This window comes from Crocuta crocuta, unplaced genomic scaffold, assembly GCF_008692635.1.
Source record: "Crocuta crocuta isolate KB4526 unplaced genomic scaffold, BGI_CrCroc_1.0 scaffold367, whole genome shotgun sequence".
Taxonomy (NCBI): domain Eukaryota; kingdom Metazoa; phylum Chordata; class Mammalia; order Carnivora; family Hyaenidae; genus Crocuta; species Crocuta crocuta.
The window spans coordinates 785,719-808,798 of NW_027527936.1; the positions used below are offsets into that span (position 1 = coordinate 785,719).

The 23,080-nt window shown below is 41.1% G+C and overlaps 1 protein-coding gene across 1 annotated transcript; it reads left to right on the plus strand.

Annotated features, from left to right (window-relative positions):
* The first annotated feature begins 10,600 nt into the window (after positions 1-10,600).
* On the plus strand, positions 10,601-22,114 carry ZFP69B (ZFP69 zinc finger protein B). The gene is made up of 5 exons (XM_077751969.1): positions 10,601-11,005; positions 14,106-14,191; positions 15,696-15,822; positions 16,078-16,173; positions 19,974-22,114. The coding sequence occupies exons 1-5, from the start codon at positions 10,879-10,881 to the stop codon at positions 21,140-21,142; spliced, it is 1,605 nt and encodes a 534-aa protein (XP_077608095.1). The 5' UTR covers positions 10,601-10,878; the 3' UTR covers positions 21,143-22,114.
* Positions 22,115-23,080: the final 966 nt, after the last annotated feature.

Sequence of the window (23,080 nt, forward strand, 5' to 3'; positions counted from 1 at the left end):
GCAGGTCACTGAATTCCCCCTTTTTTCTCAGTTACATAAAGAGATGGGTAGTGATTTCAAACAGCTTCTGTTTCATCTTAGAAGCTTGGTGGTTTTTCTGCAGAAGAATCCCCATTTGTCTCATCAGGATGATGAAATGACTTCATCTTTCTGGAACACATACACTTTCATGAGAGCACGTGCCCGACAGGTATTGGCTCAAGATCTATTTATCACTTTGTGAAAATGTGTAAGAGGGGCGCCTGGGTGGCTTAGTCGGTTGAGCGTCCGACTTTCGCTTAGGTCATGATCTCGCGGTTCGTGGGTTCGAGCCCCGTGCCGGGCTCTGTGCTGACTGCCAGCTCAGAGCCTGGAGCCTGTTTCAGTCTGTGACTCCCTCTCTCTCTGGCCCTCCCCTGCTCATGCTGTCTCTCTCTCTCTCTCCTAGAAATAAATAAAACATTAAAAAAAATTTTTAAGAGATACATACTTAAAAAAATAAATAAAAGAAAATGTGTAAGAAAACCTAAGTCAAAATTGGAGCTGGGAGGCCATGAGGGGAGGGTGCTTACTTGAGCGCCACTAGTCACTGCTTGCATAGTCCGGCAGGAAGAAGGGAGAAGCCCTTGCAGCCGGCCGGGCTGCAGCAAGCTGCAGGTGCCCGGCAACAGCAAGCAGCCCTTGCTTGCAGCCCGTGAGAGGTCACTACCACTTCCGCCTCCTGCAAGCCCGCGAGAAGCTACCACCGCTAAAACTCTCATTTCCCTCCGACGAACTTTTGTTCAAAACAACCCCTCCCAGCTTCCTTCTTTCCTCTATAAAAAGGTTGCTCTCTCCTTTGTTCTTTAGACCCGCCAGTGGTTCGCCACAGTTTGCTTGTCCCGAATTGCAATTTCTCTGCTATTCCCAAGTAAACTCGCTTTTGCCGGCTGAATTACTTGTTTTTTTCTTTCAAAACGTTGACAGTTTAAACTATCTAAATTCAGTCCTGCAAGGGAAGATTTAAACCTGTTTTCCACTTGAGAGATCAAGTGCATTAAATTCAATGTTGTATAACTGGAGTTGTGGGACAAACCTCTTTAAAATGGTGAGTTGGAACCTTTTCTCTGAGTTATATGGTTACTAACTCATCTGAACTACTCCCTGAGTCTGTATTTTGAAGATTATTAAGAGACATGGGAAAGACTTGATAAAGTGTCTTCATAAGGATTTTCGGAATCTATTGGCAGAAATGAATGGTTGAGGAAACCTTTCCCCAACATCTTTGTAGACCTAAGCAAATAACCTGGCCTATTTGGAAGAACAAATTCTAGATATTGTATTAGATGTCTTATTGAAATAAGAGTTTTATTAAACAAAAATTTCTAATAATTTTGGCGAGTTTATAGCTCCGTCAGAGAATACCGTTAAGTATCTTGCCATTATACATTATACATGGGTTTCCAGTGCTGGCTCATATCCAAAGTGAAAAATGGAAACTTCTTATTAATATAGAAGCCCAACCTAAATATATCTCCATTTAAAAAATTTTTTAACGTTCTTATTTATTATTGAGAGACAGAGAGAGACAGAGCATGAGCATGGGAGGGGCAGAGAGAGGAGGAGACACAGAAAGTGAAGGAGGCTTCAGGCTCTGAGCTGTCAGCATAGAGCCCAACAAGGGGCTCGAACTCACAAACTGTGAGATCATGACCTGAGCCAAAGTTGGACGCCTAACTGACTGAGCTACCCAGGCGCCCCTATCTCTCCTTGTAAGTTGAAAAACAATTCTATTCTTTGCATTAAGAGACTTATTTTCAGATATGTACTTTAAAAGTTGACTGGATTTATCATCACTTACTTTAATTGTTTTATTTAAAAATTTAATTTCTTGGATTTAATATTTTTATCATATTTTGTGGCACTGCTGCTTTCCTATTTACAGTAGACAAATTTGTTCTCTTTTTTAACACAGTTGTTGAAATAAAAAAGGGATTAGAGGGGCACCTGGCAAGCTCAGTGGGTAGAGCATCTGATTCTTGATCCTGGATCATGAGTTCAAGCCCCATGTTGGACATGGAGCCTACTTAAAAAAAATTTTTTTTTAAAAAGGGATTTGAGAGCTTCCATATGATACAGCCAACATCATTTGCATAAGTCCCCAGTTCAAGCTCAGTGTTGTGAGATACTAGCCTGCTCTTAGATCATGTTATATTCCTTTTGTTTCCTTTGTACATGTTAACAACCTAGTATGTATTTTTCTCTATATTCAGATAATCCTCACTAACATGTATACATATATATGTATATACACACACACACACAAGTATACATATTTATGGGATAAATATTAGGCCAAAACATATGAAATTGCCTTTTTTAAAAATTTTATTTATTTATTTATTTTTTATTTTTTTTTTTACAAATAGTTTATTGTCAAATTAGTTTCCACATAACACTCAGTGCTCATCCCCACAAGTGCCCTCCTCCATGCCCATCCCCCCTCCCCCCCACATCCATCAGTCCTCAGTTTTTGTCAGCATTCAAGAGTCTCTCATGGTTTGCCTCTCTCCCTTTCCCCCACCATTTCCGCCCTTCTTCTCCCCCTTGTTCCTCCGTCAAGTTCCTCCTAATCCTCCTATACGTGCAAACATATGATATTTGTCCTTCTCTGCCTGACTTATTTCGCTCAGCATAACACCCTCAAGGTCCATCCATGTTGCTACACATGGCCAGATTTCATTCTTTCTCATTGCCATGTAGTATTCCATGGTATAGATAAACCACATCTTCTTGATCCATTCGTCCGTTGATGGACACTTAGGCTCTTTCCATGTTTTAGCTATTGTGGAGAGTGCTGCTATGAACATTGGGGTACATGTGCTCCTATGCATCAGCATTTCTGTATCCCTTGGGTAAATTCCTAGCAGTGCTATTGCTGGGTCATAGGGGAGTTCTATTGTTAGTTTCCTGAGGAACCTCCACACTGTTTTCCAGAGGGGCTGTACCAGTTTACATTCCCACCAACAGTGTAGGAGGGTGCCCGTTTCTCCACATCCTCGCCAGCATCTAGAGTTCTCTGATTTGCTCATTTTAGCCACTCTGACTGGCGTGAGGTGGTATCTCAGTGTGGTTTTGATTTGTATTTCCCTGATGAGGAGGGATGCTGAGCATCGTTTCATGTGTCTGTTGGCCATCTGGATGTCCTCTTTGGAGAAGTGTCTGTTCATATCTTCTGCCTATTTCTTCACTGGTTTTTTTGGTTTTCGGGTGTGAAGTTTGGTGAGTTCCTTATAGATTCTGGATATTAACCCTTTATCTGATATGTCATTTGCAACTATCTTTTCCCATTCTGTTGGTTGCCTATTAGTTTTCTGGGTTGTTTCCTTTGCTGTGCATGAAATTGCCTTTTTGTATGCTAAAACTGATTAAATATCAGGAAGTTCATATGGTTTAATCTAATAATTTCTCACTTTAAAATATTTCATGGAAATCTTGCCAAGTGATATATAGCTCTAATTAATTCTTGCCTAGGGCTTTGGTGTGTGGGTGTATCATCATTTATTCAGCCGTTTCTGTAGTCGTGGGCATTTACTTCCCTATTTTCTGCCCCTAGAAACAATTCTACAGTTGTCCTTTGTAACAGTGCTTTTGCTTTCAAGGGATAGACCCTTGGGAAGGGAAATGCTTTGTCAAAAGAAGTCTAGGAGCAACTGGGTGGCTCAGTCAATTAAGCGTCTGACTTCAGCTCAGGTCATGATCGCATGTTTCATGAGTTTGAGCCCTGCATGGAGCTCTCTGCTGTCAGTGCAGAGCCTGCTTCATTTTTTCTCTTCCCCTCTCTTTCTGCCCCTCCCCCGCTCATGCTCTCACTCTCTCTCAAAAATAAATAATCGTTTAAAAAAAAGAAGTCTGTATATTTTTTTAATTTGAAGAGATATTGCCAGTTTGCTTTCCAAAGGGCCGGTGCACACTTCTGTTAGCAGTGTATGGGAATATTCTCTCCCTGCATCCCCACTTGCAGTAGCAGTTATAGTTCTTATTTTTTTTTACCAGCTTGGGTATACAGTGGCTTCTCGTTATTACTTTTAACTTGCATGTTTGGCTATTTTTCATATGCTTGCTATTTGGGTTTCTCTTCCGTGGATTATCTAATTCTATCCTTTGCCCATGGTCCTATCAGGTTATTTTTTCTCCCCCTCCTTCCACCCGTTTTAGTGGCTGAAGCTAACCTGAAATCAGTAGACATATTGTTGTCATCGACTGTGACTGCCCAGACATCAGTTCCGTGCATTGTTGGTACTAGATGTGTGTTGAGTTTGAATACTATTTCAAATGTCTTAAGTTACAAAGTGGTTTGGCATTACCATGAAAAACTATCACGTTCATGAAGGCACAAAAACAGCAGCATCACATGTGATGAAAATTCATGTCTAAAAATAGTCTAAGGACAGGCGCCTGGATGGCTCAGTCGGTTAGGCATCCGACTTCGGCTCAGGTCATGATCTCGCAGTTCATGGGTTCGAGCCCCACATCTGGCTCTGTGCTGACAGCTCAGAGCCTGGAGCCTGCTTCTGATTCTGTGTCTCCCTCTCTCTCTGCCCCTTACCTGTTCCCACTGTCTCTCTCTCAGAAGTAAATAAAACATTACAAAAATAGTTTAAAGAGCTCTTTCGTTAAGTATAACAAAAACTTCTGAGCTATAATTTAATTGCAGATTTTTTCTGTATTAGTGGTACATACATAATGAGGTGTTTTAACATACATGGTATTTTGGAGTCCATCAAATACATGTTTTGTCTGTCATCTGCATTAGAAATATATTTTGTGTCATATTGACTTTGTTTCACGCATCTTTTACTTACAAAGTTTTTAAATTTTTATACAGTCAAGCATGTTGATTAGGTTCCCAGATTTGGTTAAAAGCATTTCTCTCATCATTATATATATATAAAATGGTGAGAGAAATGCTTTTCTACATATATATATATGTAGTATCTTGGATTTTCTTGGAAGATTTTGTTTTTCCTTGCAAGATGTCTGTTCTGTTTGTACATGTAAGGGTTTAATGCAGCTGGAGTTAATCTTAATATGATTTAAAGATAGAGATCCATTTCTATTTTCTTTCAGATTGCTAAATACTTAAATTCTGTAGGTTTCATTCATTAAACTACCATATTTGTCATTTAATAAAATCTCACAGAAACCAGAATCTATTTTTTGGATCCCCTAAATTCTTGTTTACTTTCTCATTTCTCACCAGTTATCATAATCACATGGCTGTAATGACTTTCCAGTACCTTGTAATATCTGGAAGTCAAGTCCTCCATCACTGTTCTTTTTCTCACTATTTTTTTGGTCTCTTCTTGGACCTTGTTCTTGCATATGAACCTTAAGATCTTTCTATGTAGTTCAGAAATCAAAGTGAAGCCCTGTTGGAATTCTAACAGGAATTGCAATGAAGTTTTATATTCTTTGACAGTTATGATATCAAATCTTCCTCGAGTATAATATGCTTTTACATTCTTTCAAATCTTGTTTTATGGCTTTTAACAATTTTTGTTTACACTTTTTTCATCTATATTCCATTCTAGATGCTCATTTCTAGAGCAAGAATGATATTTATTTCATATATATTTCTGATGAGGCAAGTCCCTCTCATGAAATCTCCTATNTATATTTATATATACTGTTCTTTTCCAATATTTTTGCTAGTTTCCTTATATTATTGTTTTTGATAAATCCTCCAAGACAATGTTAAAAAATAATGTGGTGGTAAGTTTCTGATTTTAATCGAAATGGCTTTAGTGTTGCACCATGTAGAATACTATCTGCTGTGGTCTTTTGTAAATAGTCTTTGTTATAGTCAAGTAGTTTCCTTCTATTCCCATTTTACTTTGAGTTTTCAGTATATTAATTAAAGCAATATTTGACAAAGAATAAGTGCTCTATGACTACTTGTTAAACAAATAAAGGTATATTAATAATGATTGCTGAAGGTTTTTAATGCCCTTTTAAGTGACTGTTGACATGATCATATGGTTTTCCTCTTGACATTATGGATTGTGTTAATATATTTCCTGGTATTGAAACACCATGGCAAGACTTTGCTTGGTCATATATATTATGTCTTTAATGCATTGTTCATTCTACCTGGTAACATTTTATTTAGAATATTTGAAATAAAGTCATAAATTTATCTATTTGTTCTTTTTTTTGTACTTAAAAAAATCATGTTTTAGCATTAAAGTTTTTTTGTATCATTAATAGGGTGCCTGGGTGGCTCAGTTGGTTAAGTGTTGACTTTGGCTCAGGTCATGATCTCACGGTCCATGAGTTTGAGCCCCTCATCAGGCTCTGTGCTGACAGCTTGGAGCCTGGAGCCTGCTTCAGATTCTGTGTCTCCCTCTCTCTCTGCCCCTCCCCTGTGCACATGCTCTCTCTCTTTTCCTCTCAAGAATAAATAAACATTAAAATAATTTTTTTAAAGTTTCTTGTGCCATTAAATGAATCAAGGAACTTTTTTTTTTCTTAGTCTGGACCACTCTTTCGTTGAGAACTGCCCCCTACTCATGGGAGTGGGAACCCAGAAACCAGGTCTACTGGACACTGCCTGCCCACCTGGTCACAGCTCACTGATCAGATGATCTTGCCAAGATCTAGAATTTTGAATTGAGCAACACACACTGGGAGTTACTACAACTGAACCATATTAAGGGTGGTGACTTAGAGGCTTCCCTCTGGGCACTTTGCAGTGGTCAGAGACACACTGGTTCCTAAACTCCACAGACTGGGCTAATCACTTCTTCCTTGGATTCCCAAAGGCACTCCAGAATCCTTCCAATAGTTACTACCGCCACCACCATCACCACCACCACCGCCACCACCACTGCCACCACCACCACTATCATGCTTTTAACTTAGAAAGCAATTTTGGTGAACTCCTTACTTGCAAATAAAAAATACTTAATCACAAAACTATATATAGAGTCTCTTTTCTTTGAATATTTCAATAGTTTTCTTTTGCTTTAAACCAAAGCTTAACTTTTCCAAAGTGACATGCTGTATAACATGTGCAGTAGAAACCCCATTTGATTTGTTCCTGTTATGGAAGACTATTTGGTGTCCCAGCCAAATTCAAATTTATGTTGAAGCCCCAAAGTGACTCTAATTGGAGATAGGGCCTTTATGGAAGTAGTTTTGGTTAAATGAGGTCATAAGGATAGGGTTACTGCCTTTATTAGAAAAAACCCAGGGGCACCTGGGTGGCTCAGTCGGTTAAGCGTCTGACTTCGGCTCAGGTCATGATCTCACGGTTCATGGGTTCAAGCCCCGCATTGGGCTCTGTGCTGATGGCTAGCTCAGAGCCTGGAGCCTGCTTCAGATTCTGTATCTCCCTCTCTCTCTGACCCTCCCCTGCTCACGCTGTCTCTCTCTCAGAAATAAATAAAACATTAAAAAAATTTTTAAAAAGAACTTAACGGAGGACCAAGGGGGAGAAGAAGGGGGGAAATAGTGGGGGAGAGGGAGAGAGGCAAACCATGAAAGACTCTTGAATACTGAGTACAAACTGAGGACTCATGGGTGTGGAGGGGAGGGGGGAAGATGGGCATGGAGGAGGGCACTTGTGGGGATGAGCACTGGGTGTTATATGGAAACCAACTTGACAATAAACTATGTGTAAAAAAAAAAAAAGAAAAACAAAAGCATAAAAAAAAAAAGATACCAAAGAGCGCCTTCTTTCTTCCCATACACCCAAGGGAAGAGGTTATGTGAGCACACAGCGAGATGGCACCAACCTACAAACCAAGAGAAGAGGCCTCAGGTTGCAACCTACCTTGCCAGTACCTTGACCTTGGACTTCCCAGCCTCCCAAGCTGTGAGAGAGAATAAACTTCTGCTGTTTAAGCCACCTAGTCTATAGTATCTTGTTGTGGCAGCTCAGGCCAACTAATCCAGGTCCCCCAGATAGCGAGTGACCTAATGCCGCTTACTGAATAATCCATCATTACCTCGCTATTTTGAAATGTCACTTTTATAATCTATTAAATTTAAATAAATTGTCAGGTCTGTTTCTGGGCTTCCAAATTCATTTCACTAATTTATGAGTATATTTTGGCACTAGTTTTATCTTACTTTGATTATTCTCCCTCTATGAGATAATATCTTGTATGGTGTTGGTAGGGCAATTAATACCAATTCTATTGGTAGGACTTTATTATTATTGTGCAATTTTACTGGCCATTCTAGAATACCTACCATTCCAAGCAAATTTTAGAATCATTTAATTTAGTAAAAAAAAAAAAAAAGTTGAAATTCAGTAAAGGAACATTAAACTGNCGACTAAGCCACCCAGGCTCCCCTGTTATGCTTTATTTTAGAGACAGAGTGCAAGTGCAGGGGAGGGACAGAGAGGTAGAGAGAGAGAGAGGGAGAGAGAATCTTAAGCAGAGCATGGAGCCTGATGTGGGGCTTGATCCCACAACTGTGGGATCATGACCTGAGCAGAAATCAAGAGTCGGACACTCAACTGACTAAGCCACCCAGGTGCCCCTGTAGTTTTATTTATAATGTCCCATATAATTTTTGTTTAGCTTTATTTTTCCAACATTATATTGTGAAAATATTCAAACATACAGAAAGATTGAATAATTTTAGTTCAATCCATGTACCACCACCTAGGCTCTACCATTAACATTTTGCTATATTTTATGCAGTATTTTTGTTTGATAGCAAATGAGAGCACACACTGCCTGGATTCACCACCTGCAAACTGAGTAATGGAAGGCAAGTTAATTCACTTCCCCAAGTCTGTTTTCTTATCTGGAAACTGGGAACTGCCTCAAGGGCTTGTTATGAGGACTAAATCAGTTAAAATATGTAATGCACTGAGCAAAAAGACTCATACTCTGTAAATACTGTATGCCAAGTACACTAATCTATCTGGGCTGCTATGACTAAAAGACTAAATACCATAGACTGGGTGGCTTAAGCAACAGAAATTTATTTTCTCAATAATTGTGAGGCTAGAAGTTCCAGATCAAGGTCTGGTGGGGTCAGTGTAAGGTGAGAACTCTTCCTGGCAGGTAGATGGCACCTTCTTGCTAAACGCCTACACGACCTTTCCTTAGGGCCTGAACTTCAGAGAGTGAGTGAGCTTTCTGGTGTCTCTTCTTATAAGGACAGTAATCCTCTGGGACCCGGGCCCCACCCTTATGGCTTCAATTAAGCATAATTACTTCCCTACTCCAAATAAAGCTACAGCAGGGGGTTAGCGCTTCATAGGAAATTGCAGAGGTGGATGGGGAGACACAATGATTCAGTCCACAACAGCAAGTCCGTAGTTTCATTCCATTTTCTAAATTGTTGTTTTTTTAAGTTATTGATATAGAAGTGTATTTGCAATGATGTATTCCTATTTTTTGGAGGAGACTAAACCCACAAATAAAAGAGCATTAATCATTTTTGTAGAAAATGCACAAAAATGCATGAAAAAAAACAGATGGGAAGTGTGTGTGGGTGTGCGTAGGTAAGTGTGTGCACCAAATGTTAACAATGGTTAGCGCTGCTTGATGGGCTTCTAAGTAATACTTCTTCTGCTTCCGTATATTTATCTTCTGGCATTTTAGAAATACAAGGAAACCAATCGCCGTAAGAATGTATTGAATTTATTGATCGTGGCCTTCTTTTAAAAAAACACGATTGCATTCCATTTTCAGTCTTTTCCACGTACATGTGAAGCGAAAGTGGAACGGATTCGCTGATACCCATGTTGTTTGGACAAAAAAGCGATACAGATGTTTCTCTTTTGTCGAGGGTTTCAAACTTCCCCCAGGGAAACAGTTGCCTCTTACCGGCAGAGGGGAGACGCTGAATCAGTAGTTTGGGGTAGGGGCTGGGGACGAGGACACCGGCTCCGGCTCCTGCCGCAGGAGCGGGGCTGCGGTCCCCGCGGTTCGGATCCCGGGCTGCAGCGAACCCACATCAACGCGTCCGCCGGCCGAGCGTCCCGGGAGGCGCCGCGGGCGGGCGGCTGCCCCGGAGGACTCTGGGAACCACGCGCGGAGGCCGCTGCCGCGCAGGCGCACCGGCCAGGGCTGCGCTACGCGGGAGCATCTTGGCGCTACGNGGCGAGCTGGGTGAGCGGGAGCTGCGCGGGGGGGTCTGGGGCAGGGACCGCGGGAGGCTCTGGCCGGAGACCGCCCGCGGTTCCCTGTGGCGCGTGATGCGCCCTGGGGGCTCGGGGTCGCGCTCAGACAAAGCCTGCGAGTTCCGGGCTTGGAAAAAGGTTGAGCCTCTCGGTTCCTGGGAGGAGGAGCCGGGGTTGGAGGGCGTCCGTGAGCTGCCACAGATGAGATTCCAACCCAGCTCCTTCGTTGAGTCCACATCTCGAGACTCCTTTAGCCGTAGTACTACCCACAACAAAGAATCGGCTTTTCTTCCTCTCTTTGTGCTTCGTGACCCCAGCACGCTGGTTTGGACCGCGTGGGCTGTGTATATGCACGGTCTCCATGTACCTTTTGTAAAAATTTTTCAGTGATTGGTGTCTGTTCTAGAATTCTGACCGTGCGACGGAGCTCTCGTAGATCCTTTTGCTGACTCTAATGTTTTCTGTCCGGCATCTCCAGGGGACTGTCGAGGTGGCTGCTCAGAAGAAAACACCCGGAGCCAAGCAGCTGCCTGCCAAGGAGACAGTTGGAGCTCAAGATGGGCCGTTCCTTATGAGCCTGGACATGCAGACGTCCAAATTCTGGATTTTGGTACTGTTTGTTCGCCGGGTTCCTGAGCGTGGAGGCCTCCAGCACAACTGTGAAGCCTGAGCTTCCAGCGGTTTCTTTATCGAAAGTGGACAGGCCCAGATAGGACCTCCTGCCCCCTGGGCTGAGGCAGAGAGCCCCAGAAAGGAGTGCTGACGTCATCATGCTGCAGCAGCTCCTGATCACCCTGCCCATGGAGGCCAGCCCCTGGGTGAAGCTGCACCATCCGAAGAAGGCCAAGGAGGGGGCCCCCCTGTGGGAGGACGTGACTAAGATGTTTGCAGGAGAAGGTGAGAATAGACTGGTGGGAAGGAGGAAAAGCAGCAGCATCTAGTTTGAGAAGGAAGGTAGGCACCTGAGCAAAAGCATCCCTTGGGGAGGCAATTGGGTAAAAAGTCTCTGGGGCTCTCGATTATGGCTCTTCCCTGGGTTTTCCTGAACAGTGGAGGTCAGTTCAACGTGAAACCAGTATGTGAATGTCATGACTCTGTATGTTCTTTCTTTTCATTTTCCCCACGGGCATGTGGGGCAGGGAAGACTTGCCTGATTTTCTGTATTTTACAGTGAGGAAATTTGAATCAGCCAGGTGCAGGCACTGGGTGGCTAGGTCAGAAGTAGAAGGCAGCAGAGGAGGTACTGGTTGAGCCTGGAGTGGCTTGTGCTAGAAAGCAAGGATGAGTGCAGAGGCTAATGGACACGTATCAATAGGATGGCAAGTTTGGACAAATTAGGACTGTTTAAATATCCAGGTGGATTGTAACACTTTGAATAAATTAAATTTCTGTAAGTTCACAATGACACTTAAAATAGAGAAAGGGGAAAAACCCATTTGCCAATACTGGTTATGATTCATACACTGATTTCTTACCTTGAAAATAAATTATTATGGGAAGAAGAAAACATTCATCTTGCTTTTTAAAAAAAATTTTTTTCTTAATGTTTTATTTCTGAGATAGAGAGAGAGCATGAGCAGGGGAGGGTCAGAGAGACAGAGATACAGAATCTGAAGCAGGCTCCAGGTTCTGAGCTGTCAGCACAGAGCCTGATGTGGGGCTCGAATCCATGAACCGCGAGATCATGACCTGAGCTGAAGTCGGACGCTTAACCCACTGAGCCACCCAGGTGCCCCTCATCTTGCTTTTTAAAAGATCATTTCCATTTGTTGAGGGAAAGCTTTTTACAGAAAATATCTGCCAATAACAAAGTAGAAAGAATGATAGAATATTTTAGTATAAATGAAGTCATTGAAAAGTTGATAGGGAACAGGATATTCACCGGGTGCCCCCACAAAGTGCTAAATGCCAAAGAAAGAGCACACTTTTCCAATAGCGATATCTGGTGGTCACTGGCTTTTTATTTATTTATTTGTTTGTTTGTTTATTTATTATTGAGAGGCGGAGAGAGACAGAGAATGAGCAGGGGAGGGGCAGAGGGAGAGGGAGACACCGAATCTGAGGCAGGCTCCAGGCTCCTCGCTGTCAACAAATAGCGAGATCATGACCTGAGCCAAAGTCAGATGCTTAGCCAACAGAGCCTCCCAGGCGCCCCTGGTGGTCACTGTCTTAGTCAAGTGTGACAGTGATGGAATAACGTCAGGGTTTGTGCCTTCTGGGTAATGTAATATAGAGCACATAGTATTACCCATGAGGAATTCCTGCCAAAATGTTTAATCTGAACCTAAGTCGAGCTTAAAGGCTGAACTTCTGGTTTAAAGAAAATACAGGGAAGAGAGAAATAAGGTGAACCCTAGCACAGTCAGACTGTGTTGGTCTCTTAAGAAGCCAATATCATGAAAAAAGGGGAAGTGGGGCGCCTGGGTGCCTCAGTTGATTGAGCATCCGATTTCGGCACAGGTCATGATCTCACCATTAATGGGTTCGAGTCCCACGTTGGGCTCTGTGCTGACAGCTCAGAGCCTGGAGCCTGCTTCAGGTTCTGTGTCTCCCTCTCTCTCTGCCCTTCCCCTGCTCGTGTTCTGTCTGTCTCTCAAAAATAAATAAAAATTTTAAAAAGCAGAGGGGAAGTACTATTCTAGAGAGACTAGAGAGAACCATTTTGAATGTGTGAGCCTGGTTTGGAAAAAATCCAGAATAAAAGACAGTTTGAGAAGAGCTGAGGAAATCTGAATATGGAATTATTGTTTTCAAGTGTTTGTTTTTGAGAGAGAATGCGTGCATGTGCAGAGGAGGGGCAGAGAGAGAAAGAGAGAGAATCTCAAGCAGGCTCTGCACTGTCAGCACAGAGCATGATGTAGGGCTCAGTCTCATGAAACAGGAGATCATGACCCCAGTCAAAACCCAGAGTCTGACACTTACCCAACTGAGCCTCCCAGGCTTCCCTGAGTATAGAATTATTGTTAACTTGCTTAGGTGTGATTAACAGTATTGTGGTTATGCAGGAGATGATCCTTTTTTGAAGTATTTAGGGGCAAAGTATCATGATGTCTGCAACTTTGAAATGATTCAGAAAAAAACATAGATGAAGCAAATATGGCAAATGTTAACAGTCACTGAATACAGGTGGGGGATATATGCATGTTCAGTGTTCATGATAAAAAGTTGGGAAAAAATACAAGGACAAGAATTCATGTACCTCAGTTCCTAGTTCATATTTCTAGTATCTCAAATTCAGCCAGGTTTTAATACCTCAAATTCAGGTTGGAATTCTAGCAACCTGGCAGGCTGTTAAGCTTAATACTTTAGGGGATGGGGAAAAAGTAATGAGCCAGATAGTTTCTACCCATCTACTCATACTAATAATTCAACTGAGGGAGGTAATCATACAAATAAATACGATAGGCAGTCTGAGATAGATAACAGAATAGAGATAAAAACAAGCTTTGGAAGAATACAGAGAAGAGGAAGCTTTCCTCTCATTAAGAGTGTTTGAGAAAACATCACCTGAACTGATCCAGAAGGATATCTCGGGTTTTCACCGAGTAGGACTTGAGAAAATACTGAGGTGGGTACTGTGCAGGGATATTCAAAGAATGGTGACTGGGATTATTTGGCTGGGTGTGTCCAGCGGATGAAGAAGGATGCTTAGAAGGAGATTAATACTCAGAGAAGTGGTGATGGACTGGTTGTGGAGGATCTTGAAATCCATGTAAGGTGTTTGGATTTTTCTTTCTTGTCAGTGGGGAAGCTTTGAGGGTTTTTGAACAAAAGAGTGGCCGGTAGATCTGTGCTATTGGACCAGTGTTGCCCGTTGGGAAGTATTAACGCCCAAAGCAGTGCACGTTAGATCCTTTCCATTAAGGAGGCTCTGAGTTGCTCTAAATGTCCCTCTCTCTGAATGTTTTGAGAGAGGAGGCATGTTCAGCAGGTCTGGTCTGCAAGCCATTTTTCTGTCTGAGGAGATGCAAACCTCATGGCTCCTTTCCTTTCTCAGTTTTGCTCTCTAAGGATGCTGATGAGACCCAGGGAGAAAGTTTTGAGGATGAAGTGATCTCTGGGCCACTGACCGTAGAATCCCAGGTGAGTCGGAGTTTCCTGTCACTTTCTTGAAATTGTTTGACCCTGGACTTGGATGTTCTTTGACTCAACTTGCTGGATTGGATTTTCTTAGCCTGTTCTAAGTTGGACCACATTGATTGATTTCACAGGTGATTTTCCCACCAGCAGTCACCTTCCTCAGAACCTTCTTAAGCAAACCTCTCACCGTTTGTCCAACACGTTTAAAACTTGTGCTGGGGTGTGTTGGTGTGTGTGGAAAAGTATGTGATATAGTTCCTGCCTTGAAACATCACAGATGTCATCTGGGAGAAAGACAGACATTGTAAAAACATGTTAAGCAACGTTTAAAAATTAATAGAATGCAGTTCGGATATTCTTGGAGATGTATGCACTTCATTAATGTAGACACTTCATTAATTAAAAGAGGATTTCTGGTCATGTTTTGAAGCAGAATTGTAGATGAAAAGGGAAATGAGTAGAGAAGTTACTGGCAGGTCCCAAAGGGTACAAACTAAATAGACTGACCAGACAAGGAAGGAAAACTTCCAAGAGCAGTTTAATAGTGTCTGTGTATCATAAAAGAGCTAATCAAAAACCAGTGGCATGGGCAATGGGCAAAGCTCTGTGCTACCAAACCCCAGAAGCAAAGTGAAACTCAAGAAAATTCTAGAATAATCAGAGGACATCAATACAGAAGGAGATCTTCCTAGAGAACAGAAGAGTTTTGTAGTGGCATGATCTTAGCCTCCAAAATAACATGGTTACAGGGTTTAATCCTCTATCTTTAACATTCCTCAAATTAACTTTTCTCATGTGGATGCTGTTGTCATCCCAATAGGCCTCAAGTGCCTTCCAGAATTATTTACAATATACAAAAAGCACTAGAATTGTCTCCATACTTAAGGAATGTGTTTTTATCTCAGCCTTCTGGCTTCTGGGTGCTCTTTGCATTTGGCAATACTTTTAAAAAATAACTACAAAATGGTTATTTAGTTTCATAGATCATACATGACAAGCTCTCATCCTTCACAACACAGTGTCTGCTTTGCTCAAGAGATCTTCCCTTACTAGGCAGAATTCATGCTCTCTCCAGAAGCATGTTCCCACATACTTTTCTTACTAACAGAAAAACCCAGCGAAGGGTATATTACCCATGCTGAAATGTTCTTGTTTTAACCAATTCTTTCAGCCCAGCAAAGGTCCCTGTCTTCTCTTGTGGCCTTGGCCTCTTTTGAACTCTCCCCTTCTTCAAATATTCCTGATCTTTATCGTCCTTAATCTAAATCATTGTACACTGTTCTGAGACCTTCTTTAGTATTTCATGAGTATTTCTCCTTTAGCCAAATTGTAAGTTTCAAAAGACAGCTTACACGCTTTATGCTTTGTCTTATAACCTCTAGCACAGAGTCAGCCAACCAGTTGTCAAGAGTGTCCATGAAAATTTGGATAGCATCTCTTAGCATGTAGACAGTGTTAGAACAACTTCCCAAACTCCGACTGAAAAGGAACATACTTGATGTTCTAGGAACTGTTGACCTTCAAGGACATATCTGTGGACTTCACCCAGGAGGAGTGGGGGCAGCTGGCCCCTGTTCACCGGAGTCTATACCGGGAGGTGATGCTGGAGAACTATGGGAACCTGGTCTCCGTCGGTAAGGATGAGTTCCCCTGATAACTAGAACCTGCCTGTTGGGAACAAAATCTTTATTTCTAACCAAAGTGTTACGCTTGGGCTCTGGGTTGTGTTGGGGTTTTCTGCTTCCTTCTAAATAGCAAGTCAGGATTGCTGTGGTCTTTTCTGCCCCGGTCTTTCTACTCTAGCCCTCAGCAGGCCTGAATACCAAAGAACTATCTTTAAATTCTTGGTTTGGCCTCAGCACATGCAGTGTTTTCTTCTTCATGAGCAGGGTATCAGCTCTCCAAACCTGGTGTGATTTCCCAGTTGGAGAAAGGAGAAGAGCCATGGCTGATCGAGAGAGAGGTTTCAGGAGGTCCAAGTGCAGGTAAGAGCAAGGCAGACGGGGCCTTTGTCATGTTTGCTAGAAAGCTCCACTTGAAGCCTTCTCCAGATTGTGGGGAAGGCCGTGCCATCTGGATGGGACCTGACCCGAAACCGGATTATCACCCTGTTACCCCTTTCCTACACTTGCCTCTTCTCGTTAGTTTCTCTGGAGTCAGAGGAAAAGAGGTGCCTTTATTAGGGTTAGTTTCCTTGACTAACTCTCCTGACCCAAGTCACATGGTTTTCTTGCTTCCTCCAGCATTTCAAACCTTGCCCTATGATAGCTTCTTTCTTCTGTCCATTCAGGCATTTGTGGCTCTCCCCTCATTAAATACAACACTCTTCACTAGATTTCCATGTAATTTTATCATGGATTTCATTCTCTCATGATTCTGGTTAAAAGTTTTCCCTAAATCTTATTCTGTGGTCATAGCTTCAATTCTGATTCTCTTTTTAACTTGTGTAATTTAACTTTGTATTTCAGATAACTTATGGCTCTGTGAAAAGCCATCACCGAATTCCTTCTTACCAAGTCAAATAGGTTTTAACAACCTTCTTCATCTAAGAACAGTAATAATGACAGCTGTTCATCAAGCTGGCCTCTGTGAGTCCTGTGTGTATATTAGCCTATCTTACAGATGAGGTAAAGAAGGCTCACAGGTTAAGAAACTTGTCCACCATCATGTAGCTACGAGTTGGTGGAGTCTGTATTTGAACTGCAGTCCTTCTGACTCCACAGTCTGTGTTCTTATGGTACTATTCTACATGGCAGTATTAGGTTTCTAGACCCTGCCGCCTTTCCTCCACAATTTTTATCTCCTATATCTCTCTTACTGCTTTTTCAGTGCTACTCATCAATATCCTTTTTAATGCAGATACATCATTTCCACCTCTGCTAGAAGAGGCTGAACTACCACAGCAAACAGACTCTAAAATGTGGCTCAAACAGAATAGCAGGAAGTCTTGCTTGTACACTGGTCTGCGGGACCTGTTTAGTTCAGTGGGCAGTTCTTTTCCACCTGGTGAATCTGGGATTGAGATTTCTTCTACGTGGTGGCTCCATCATCTGCTAGGGCCTCCTCATCATCTAAGTACAGCCAGCAGCAAAACAAGGGCACCCAAGGAGTTCGTCTGGGAGGGTTTTTTAAAAAAGGATTTTTTTAATGTTAATTTATTTTTGAAGGAGAGAGAGAGAGAGACATGGTGTGAGCAGGGAGGGGCAGAGAGAAAGGGAGACACAGAATCCGAAGCAGGCTCCAAGCTGTCAGCACAGAGCCCACTGTGGGGCTCAAACTCACAAGCCGTGAGATCATGAGCTGAGCTGAAGTCAGAGGCTTAACTGACCGAGCCTCCCACGCGCCCTACATCTGGAAGGTTTCTATGGGGCAGCCTAGAGTGGTTCACGTGACTTTCACTCTGATTCACTTATGGGAGAAACCTTTGTCTCTTCACTCAAATCAAAATCAAGGAGAATGTAGTTGTGTGTCCAAAAATGGAAAGAAGAGATTTTGGTGAATATGCAGCAATGCCTGCTGCAATCTGTGGGGGCCTCTGTCTTTTACACTGCTATTCTGTAGCTGCACAAATGTCCACAAATGCTTTGTGGTGGTTTTCAGTTGTCCCTTGAGACCTCTGTTCTCCATATTTTCATCTATTCCCACATGTCCCTGGTATTTAGGACCTCTCTATCTAGATCCACTATTGTCACTTCAAACCCAATACATCCAAAATCAGAAACCATCTTCTCTCCCAGGCAGATTTCTCATCCTGACTCCTCCTATTCTTTCAGTCTCAAAGGCCAGAAGTCATGATATCAGCAAGAATGTGTCATGTTCTTCTACTCTCCTTCCCTCATTGCTCATGGCTTCTTCTCTGATATCACCTGCTAGATCCACTTCTCCTCTTCATCTGTGTTGATGCAATGCCTAGCCAAGTTCCCATCATCTCATCTATTACTCTGATTTTTAGTTGTATTTGCTGATAGTTTATTATCTTTCTGAATCATTTTGAATGTTACTGTGAGAGATGACCTCTTGAAATATGACATTCATTTTGTTCTTACCCTGAAAAGAAAAGTAACTCCTTATTCTCTGTAATAAGTGATGTAAACATCTCTGCCTGCTTTCTAAGTCCACTCAGAAATTTACACAGCTATTCCTGAGCACTTTTTATGTGTTGTTACTAAGGTGAGGTCAGAAATCCTGGGGAATGAGAGTTTGTTGTGGACAGGAAATATTGGAGCTTTAGGATGACAGGGTCCAAATGGGTGGATGGGAATAGAAAGAGAATAAACACTAGAGAAGTCCCTTCATCCCAAAGTGTCCCATGTATTCTCTGGATAGTCCATAAAGTCTCTGTCCTTTAAGATGTTACAGTATAGCTAATAATCCGTTACAAATAAAAAGCCCATTTTTCACCTCTTATACACAGATACAGGCAAAAATTACGAAGATTGATAAAAATCCAGTGAACTTGCAGGGAAGGGCACCAATGTTTACTGACAGCACCCATACCCAGAACCCAATAATTCCTCTTTAGTAAAGCCTGTGAAATATTGACAGGAGTGTACATAAATGTATGCATGATAGCATGAGAAATTGGAGACAAACTAAATATTTTTCAGTAGAGAAAAGTCAAATTGTGATATGTCCATCAGTGGAATGCAGTGGTATGCATTGTACTTGTTAAAAAGAATAAGATACTAAAGATAAAAAAAAATTTTTTTTAATGGGGCACCTGGGTGGCTCAGTAGGTTGAACGTCCAACTTTGGTTCAGATCATGATTTCACAGTTCATGAGTTCGAGCCCTGTGTTGGGCTCTGTGCTGACATTTCAGAGCCTAGAGCCTGCTTCAGATTCTGTGTCTCCCTGTCTCTCTGCTCCTCCCCTGCTCACACTCTGTCTCGCTCTCAAAAATAAAGATAAAAATTAAAAACTAAAAAAAAAAATAAGATAGGGCCCCTTGGGTGGCTTGGTTGGTTAAATGACTCTTGATTTTGGCTTAGGTCATGATCTCATGGTTTGTGAGATGGAGCACCATGTCAGGCTCTGTGCTGTCAGCACAGAGCTTGCTTGGGATTCTCTCTCTCTCTCTCTCTCTCTCTCTGTCTGCCCCTCCTCAGCTCTCTCTCTTTAAATAAATAAATAAACTTAAAGAATATTTAAAAAATAGATGCAGAACTATATGTACACTATGATCCATTTTTTTGTGCAAATGTATATTTATGACCATATACATAAATACACACATTCATGTATACATATTGTTGGGAATGTCTAAATGGATGCTTTCCAAAATCCTAAAGAAGTAGAGGGAATGGAGTTGAAATTGAGAGAGGCTATCCCTTTTTAGTGAATGAGTTCCTATATTATTTAATGTTTTGATATGTAGAAAGTATGAATTAATATTTGAAAAAACTTTTTTTTAATAGAGAAAATTTTGTCATAGAAATATGGGCTTGAGATGATATGGTGCTAGAATACTGAGTTCCTTAATCTTATCTCTTGTTATCTGCCCTTACAACAATGCTCTCTTCTTAGTGCACTTCCTCCTGGAATTCACATGGATGAACTCCTCCCAGTTCCTTAAAGTCCCCTCACATATCTGAACAGTTTCTTTCCTTTGACCATTTCTTCATTTCCTTTTATATTAGCTCTCTAGGGGGCAGAATCATATTTGAAGATAGTCCAAGGCTCCTATGCCTAGTACATGTTAATTTTCCCCCTCCTATTCTCACTATGGCCTTTTTTTTTTTAAAGTACACTGAGTATGGGTCATTTGTATTTTGGGATTTCTTTCAGACTTGGAGAATAAAGCTGAAACCAAGGAATCAGCCGTAAAGAATGATATTTCATGGGGAGAATCACACCATGGCCTAATGAAGGAACAGTCCACAAGAGGAAGCACCTTATATTCCACATTGGGAAGACTCTCCAAATGTGATCAGTTAAAAAGCCACCAGGAAAACCAAGGACTGGGTGAGGGGCAAATCCCCTTGATGCACAAGAAAGCACTCGCTCAGGAAGGAGGCCGAGAATCTAACAGATTTCAGAAAAGTATTAATGTGAGCTCAAAAGTTATTCTAGGACCAGAAGGTTCTCCGAGAAAAAAAGACCATAAATATGATGTACCTAGGAAGAGAAATCGATACAATTTAGATTTGATTAATCATTCAAGGAGTTATACCAGATTGAAAACCTTTGAATGTACTATTTGTGAAAAAATCTTCAAACAGCTCATTCACCTTACAGAACACATGAGAATTCATACTGGAGAGAAACCTTTCCGATGTAAAGAATGTGGAAAAGCTTTTAGCCAAAGCTCATCCCTTATTCCACATCAGAGAATCCATACTGGTGAGAAACCCTATGAATGTAAGGAGTGTGGGAAAACCTTCAGACATCCATCATCTCTTACTCAACATGTCAGAATTCATACTGGGGAGAAGCCCTATGAATGTGGGGTATGTGAGAAAGCATTCAGCCAGAGTATTGGGCTGATCCAGCATCTGAGAACTCATGTTAGAGAGAAACCTTTTACCTGCAAAGACTGTGGAAAAACATTTTTCCAGATTAGACACCTTAGGCAACATGAGATTATTCATACTGGTGTGAAACCCTACATTTGTAATGTATGCAATAAAACCTTCAGCCATAGCACATACCTAACTCAACACCAGAGAACTCATACTGGAGAAAGACCATATAAGTGTAAGGAATGTGGGAAAGCCTTTAGCCAGAGAATTCATCTTTCTATTCACCAGAGAGTCCACACAGGAGTGAAGCCTTATGAGTGCAGTCATTGTGGGAAAGCCTTTAGGCATGATTCATCCTTTGCTAAACATCAGAGAATTCATACTGGAGAAAAACCTTATGATTGTAATGAGTGTGGAAAAGCCTTCAGCTGTAGTTCATCACTTATTAGACATTGCAAAACACATTTAAGAAATACCTTTGGCAATGATATGTGACATATGTTCAACATCAAAGGATCCTCATAACAGAGCAAAAGCCTCTAAATCAGAGGTTTTCTGACTTCTGGATTTCAAGAAGCAATGATTTTTTTAATGACTTGATGCAATGTTACCAGTATGAGTTTTGCCATATTAAAGAAACTACGTATTATCAACATCATTCAGAAAAGAAAGGGCATTTGAATACTTTAAAATAAAGGAGGATTTAAAATAAAGGATTATGATTCCTAATAATCATTAGGAATAGCCCTCAACATTGAATTGTTAGTCTTATGAAAATCTCCCAAATTTGTCCTTATTTTTCTCATTTTGTTATGGGCCAGTGGAAAGTTCATCATGCCAAGTTACTGACACTTGGATTGGATTTTGAGAATCACTGTTTTAAATGTCCCTTCAATAATCAGAATAAAATATAGTATAACTTTGTACTCTATCCCTTTATATGGCCAAAAGAGGTATAAATAAAAATACTGGCTCAAGTATACAATAAATAATATTAAAGGAAACTTTCACAAGAAATAATATTAAAGAAAGCTTTCTAGAATTGACAGATAACCTACCATACATGAGATACTTGAGTATATTTTATGGTTTCTTGTAGAGAATTGGCAAACTTTTCATAAAGGGCCAGATACTAAATATGTTAAGCACTGTGGCCATATGAGCTCTGCCAGCACCGCTCCACTCTACCATTTTCGTTCAAAAACATTCAAAGAAATACATAAATCAGAATATCTCAGTCTTGGCCTTGCTGATATATGGGGCCAGATATTTTGTCTGGGGCAACTGACCTGTGCGCTGTAGGGGGTTTAGCAGTATCTCTGGCCACAAAATGCCAGTAACTAGATGGCAATAGTTCCCCCACCCATTGTAACAACTAAATACATCTCCTGACATTGCTAGAAGTGCCCTGGGGGTCAAGATTGTATTTGTGAAGTACTTGAGAACCACGGACATAAATGAATAGGTGTAGCTCTGTTCCAATAAACTTCATTTTAAAAACTGGTGTTGGGTTGCCTTTAGCTATACTTTACTATTCCTGCTGTAGAGTACATAAATGATTGTCCCTTTCTTGCCCCTGAATAAGCACAGCAAGAATAGGGGTTGTATAGCGTTATTATTATTTTTTTAATGTTTTTTAAAAATTTATTTCTGAGAGAGAGAGACAGTGTGAGCAGGGGAGGGTCAGAGAGAGTGGGAGACACAGAATCTGAAACAGGCTCCAGGCTCTGAGCTGGCCGTCAGCACAGAGCCCGACGCGGGGCTCGAACCCATGAACCATGAGATCATGACCTGAGCCAAAGTTGGACCCTCAACTGACTGAGCCACCAGGTACCCCTATTTTTAAATCTGTTTTGCTGGAACTTTTGATATGTCCTGCTATAATCAAAAGGTTAGAAATTTAATATAATCTCTGAAACACTTACAGCATTCAAACATATAAAAGGACCTAATACAGTTTATCATCACTTACTTGACAGTACTTCCCATGTGATGTGACATATCAAGCCTAATTCATCAAAAAGACTTCATTTAGAAGTTGAATATTGGGAAGTTTGAAATATCAGAAGGTTTTAAAGCATGTATCTAAATAAGATTATAGATCACTTAAAAACTTAATAATTATAATAATTATTTAGCCAAGGTGCAATTAAGATTCTAAAGGCAAATACAGAGGATTACATAGTTGTTAAAATTTAGCTTAATATTGAGAAAATTCAACTTTAAAGACCAAACAGAAACTTTGTTTTTCTAGGCTGGTTAAAGATACAGAATGATCTTTGTTTATAAAGATCTCTGTTTACAATGTAGACCTAAGAAAACTCGTTTTATCAGAGAAAAACCAAATTGGAATCTTATACTGGTATACTTTTGATATTAAGACTCATTGATTTCAACAAGGTGATTTTTTTTTTTTTCAAAAATCATGCAGTC

Excerpts from the sequence above, each read along its gene's own strand:
- ZFP69B (XM_077751969.1), top strand. The coding sequence starts at position 10,879 with ATGCTGCAGCAGCTCCTGATCACCCTGCCCATGGAGGCCAGCCCCTGG. Across the intron at positions 15,823-16,077 it reads TGGGAACCTGGTCTCCGTCG|GGTATCAGCTCTCCAAACCT; the intron begins GTAAGGATGAGT and ends CTTCATGAGCAG. Across the intron at positions 16,174-19,973 it reads TTCAGGAGGTCCAAGTGCAG|ACTTGGAGAATAAAGCTGAA; the intron begins GTAAGAGCAAGG and ends GATTTCTTTCAG.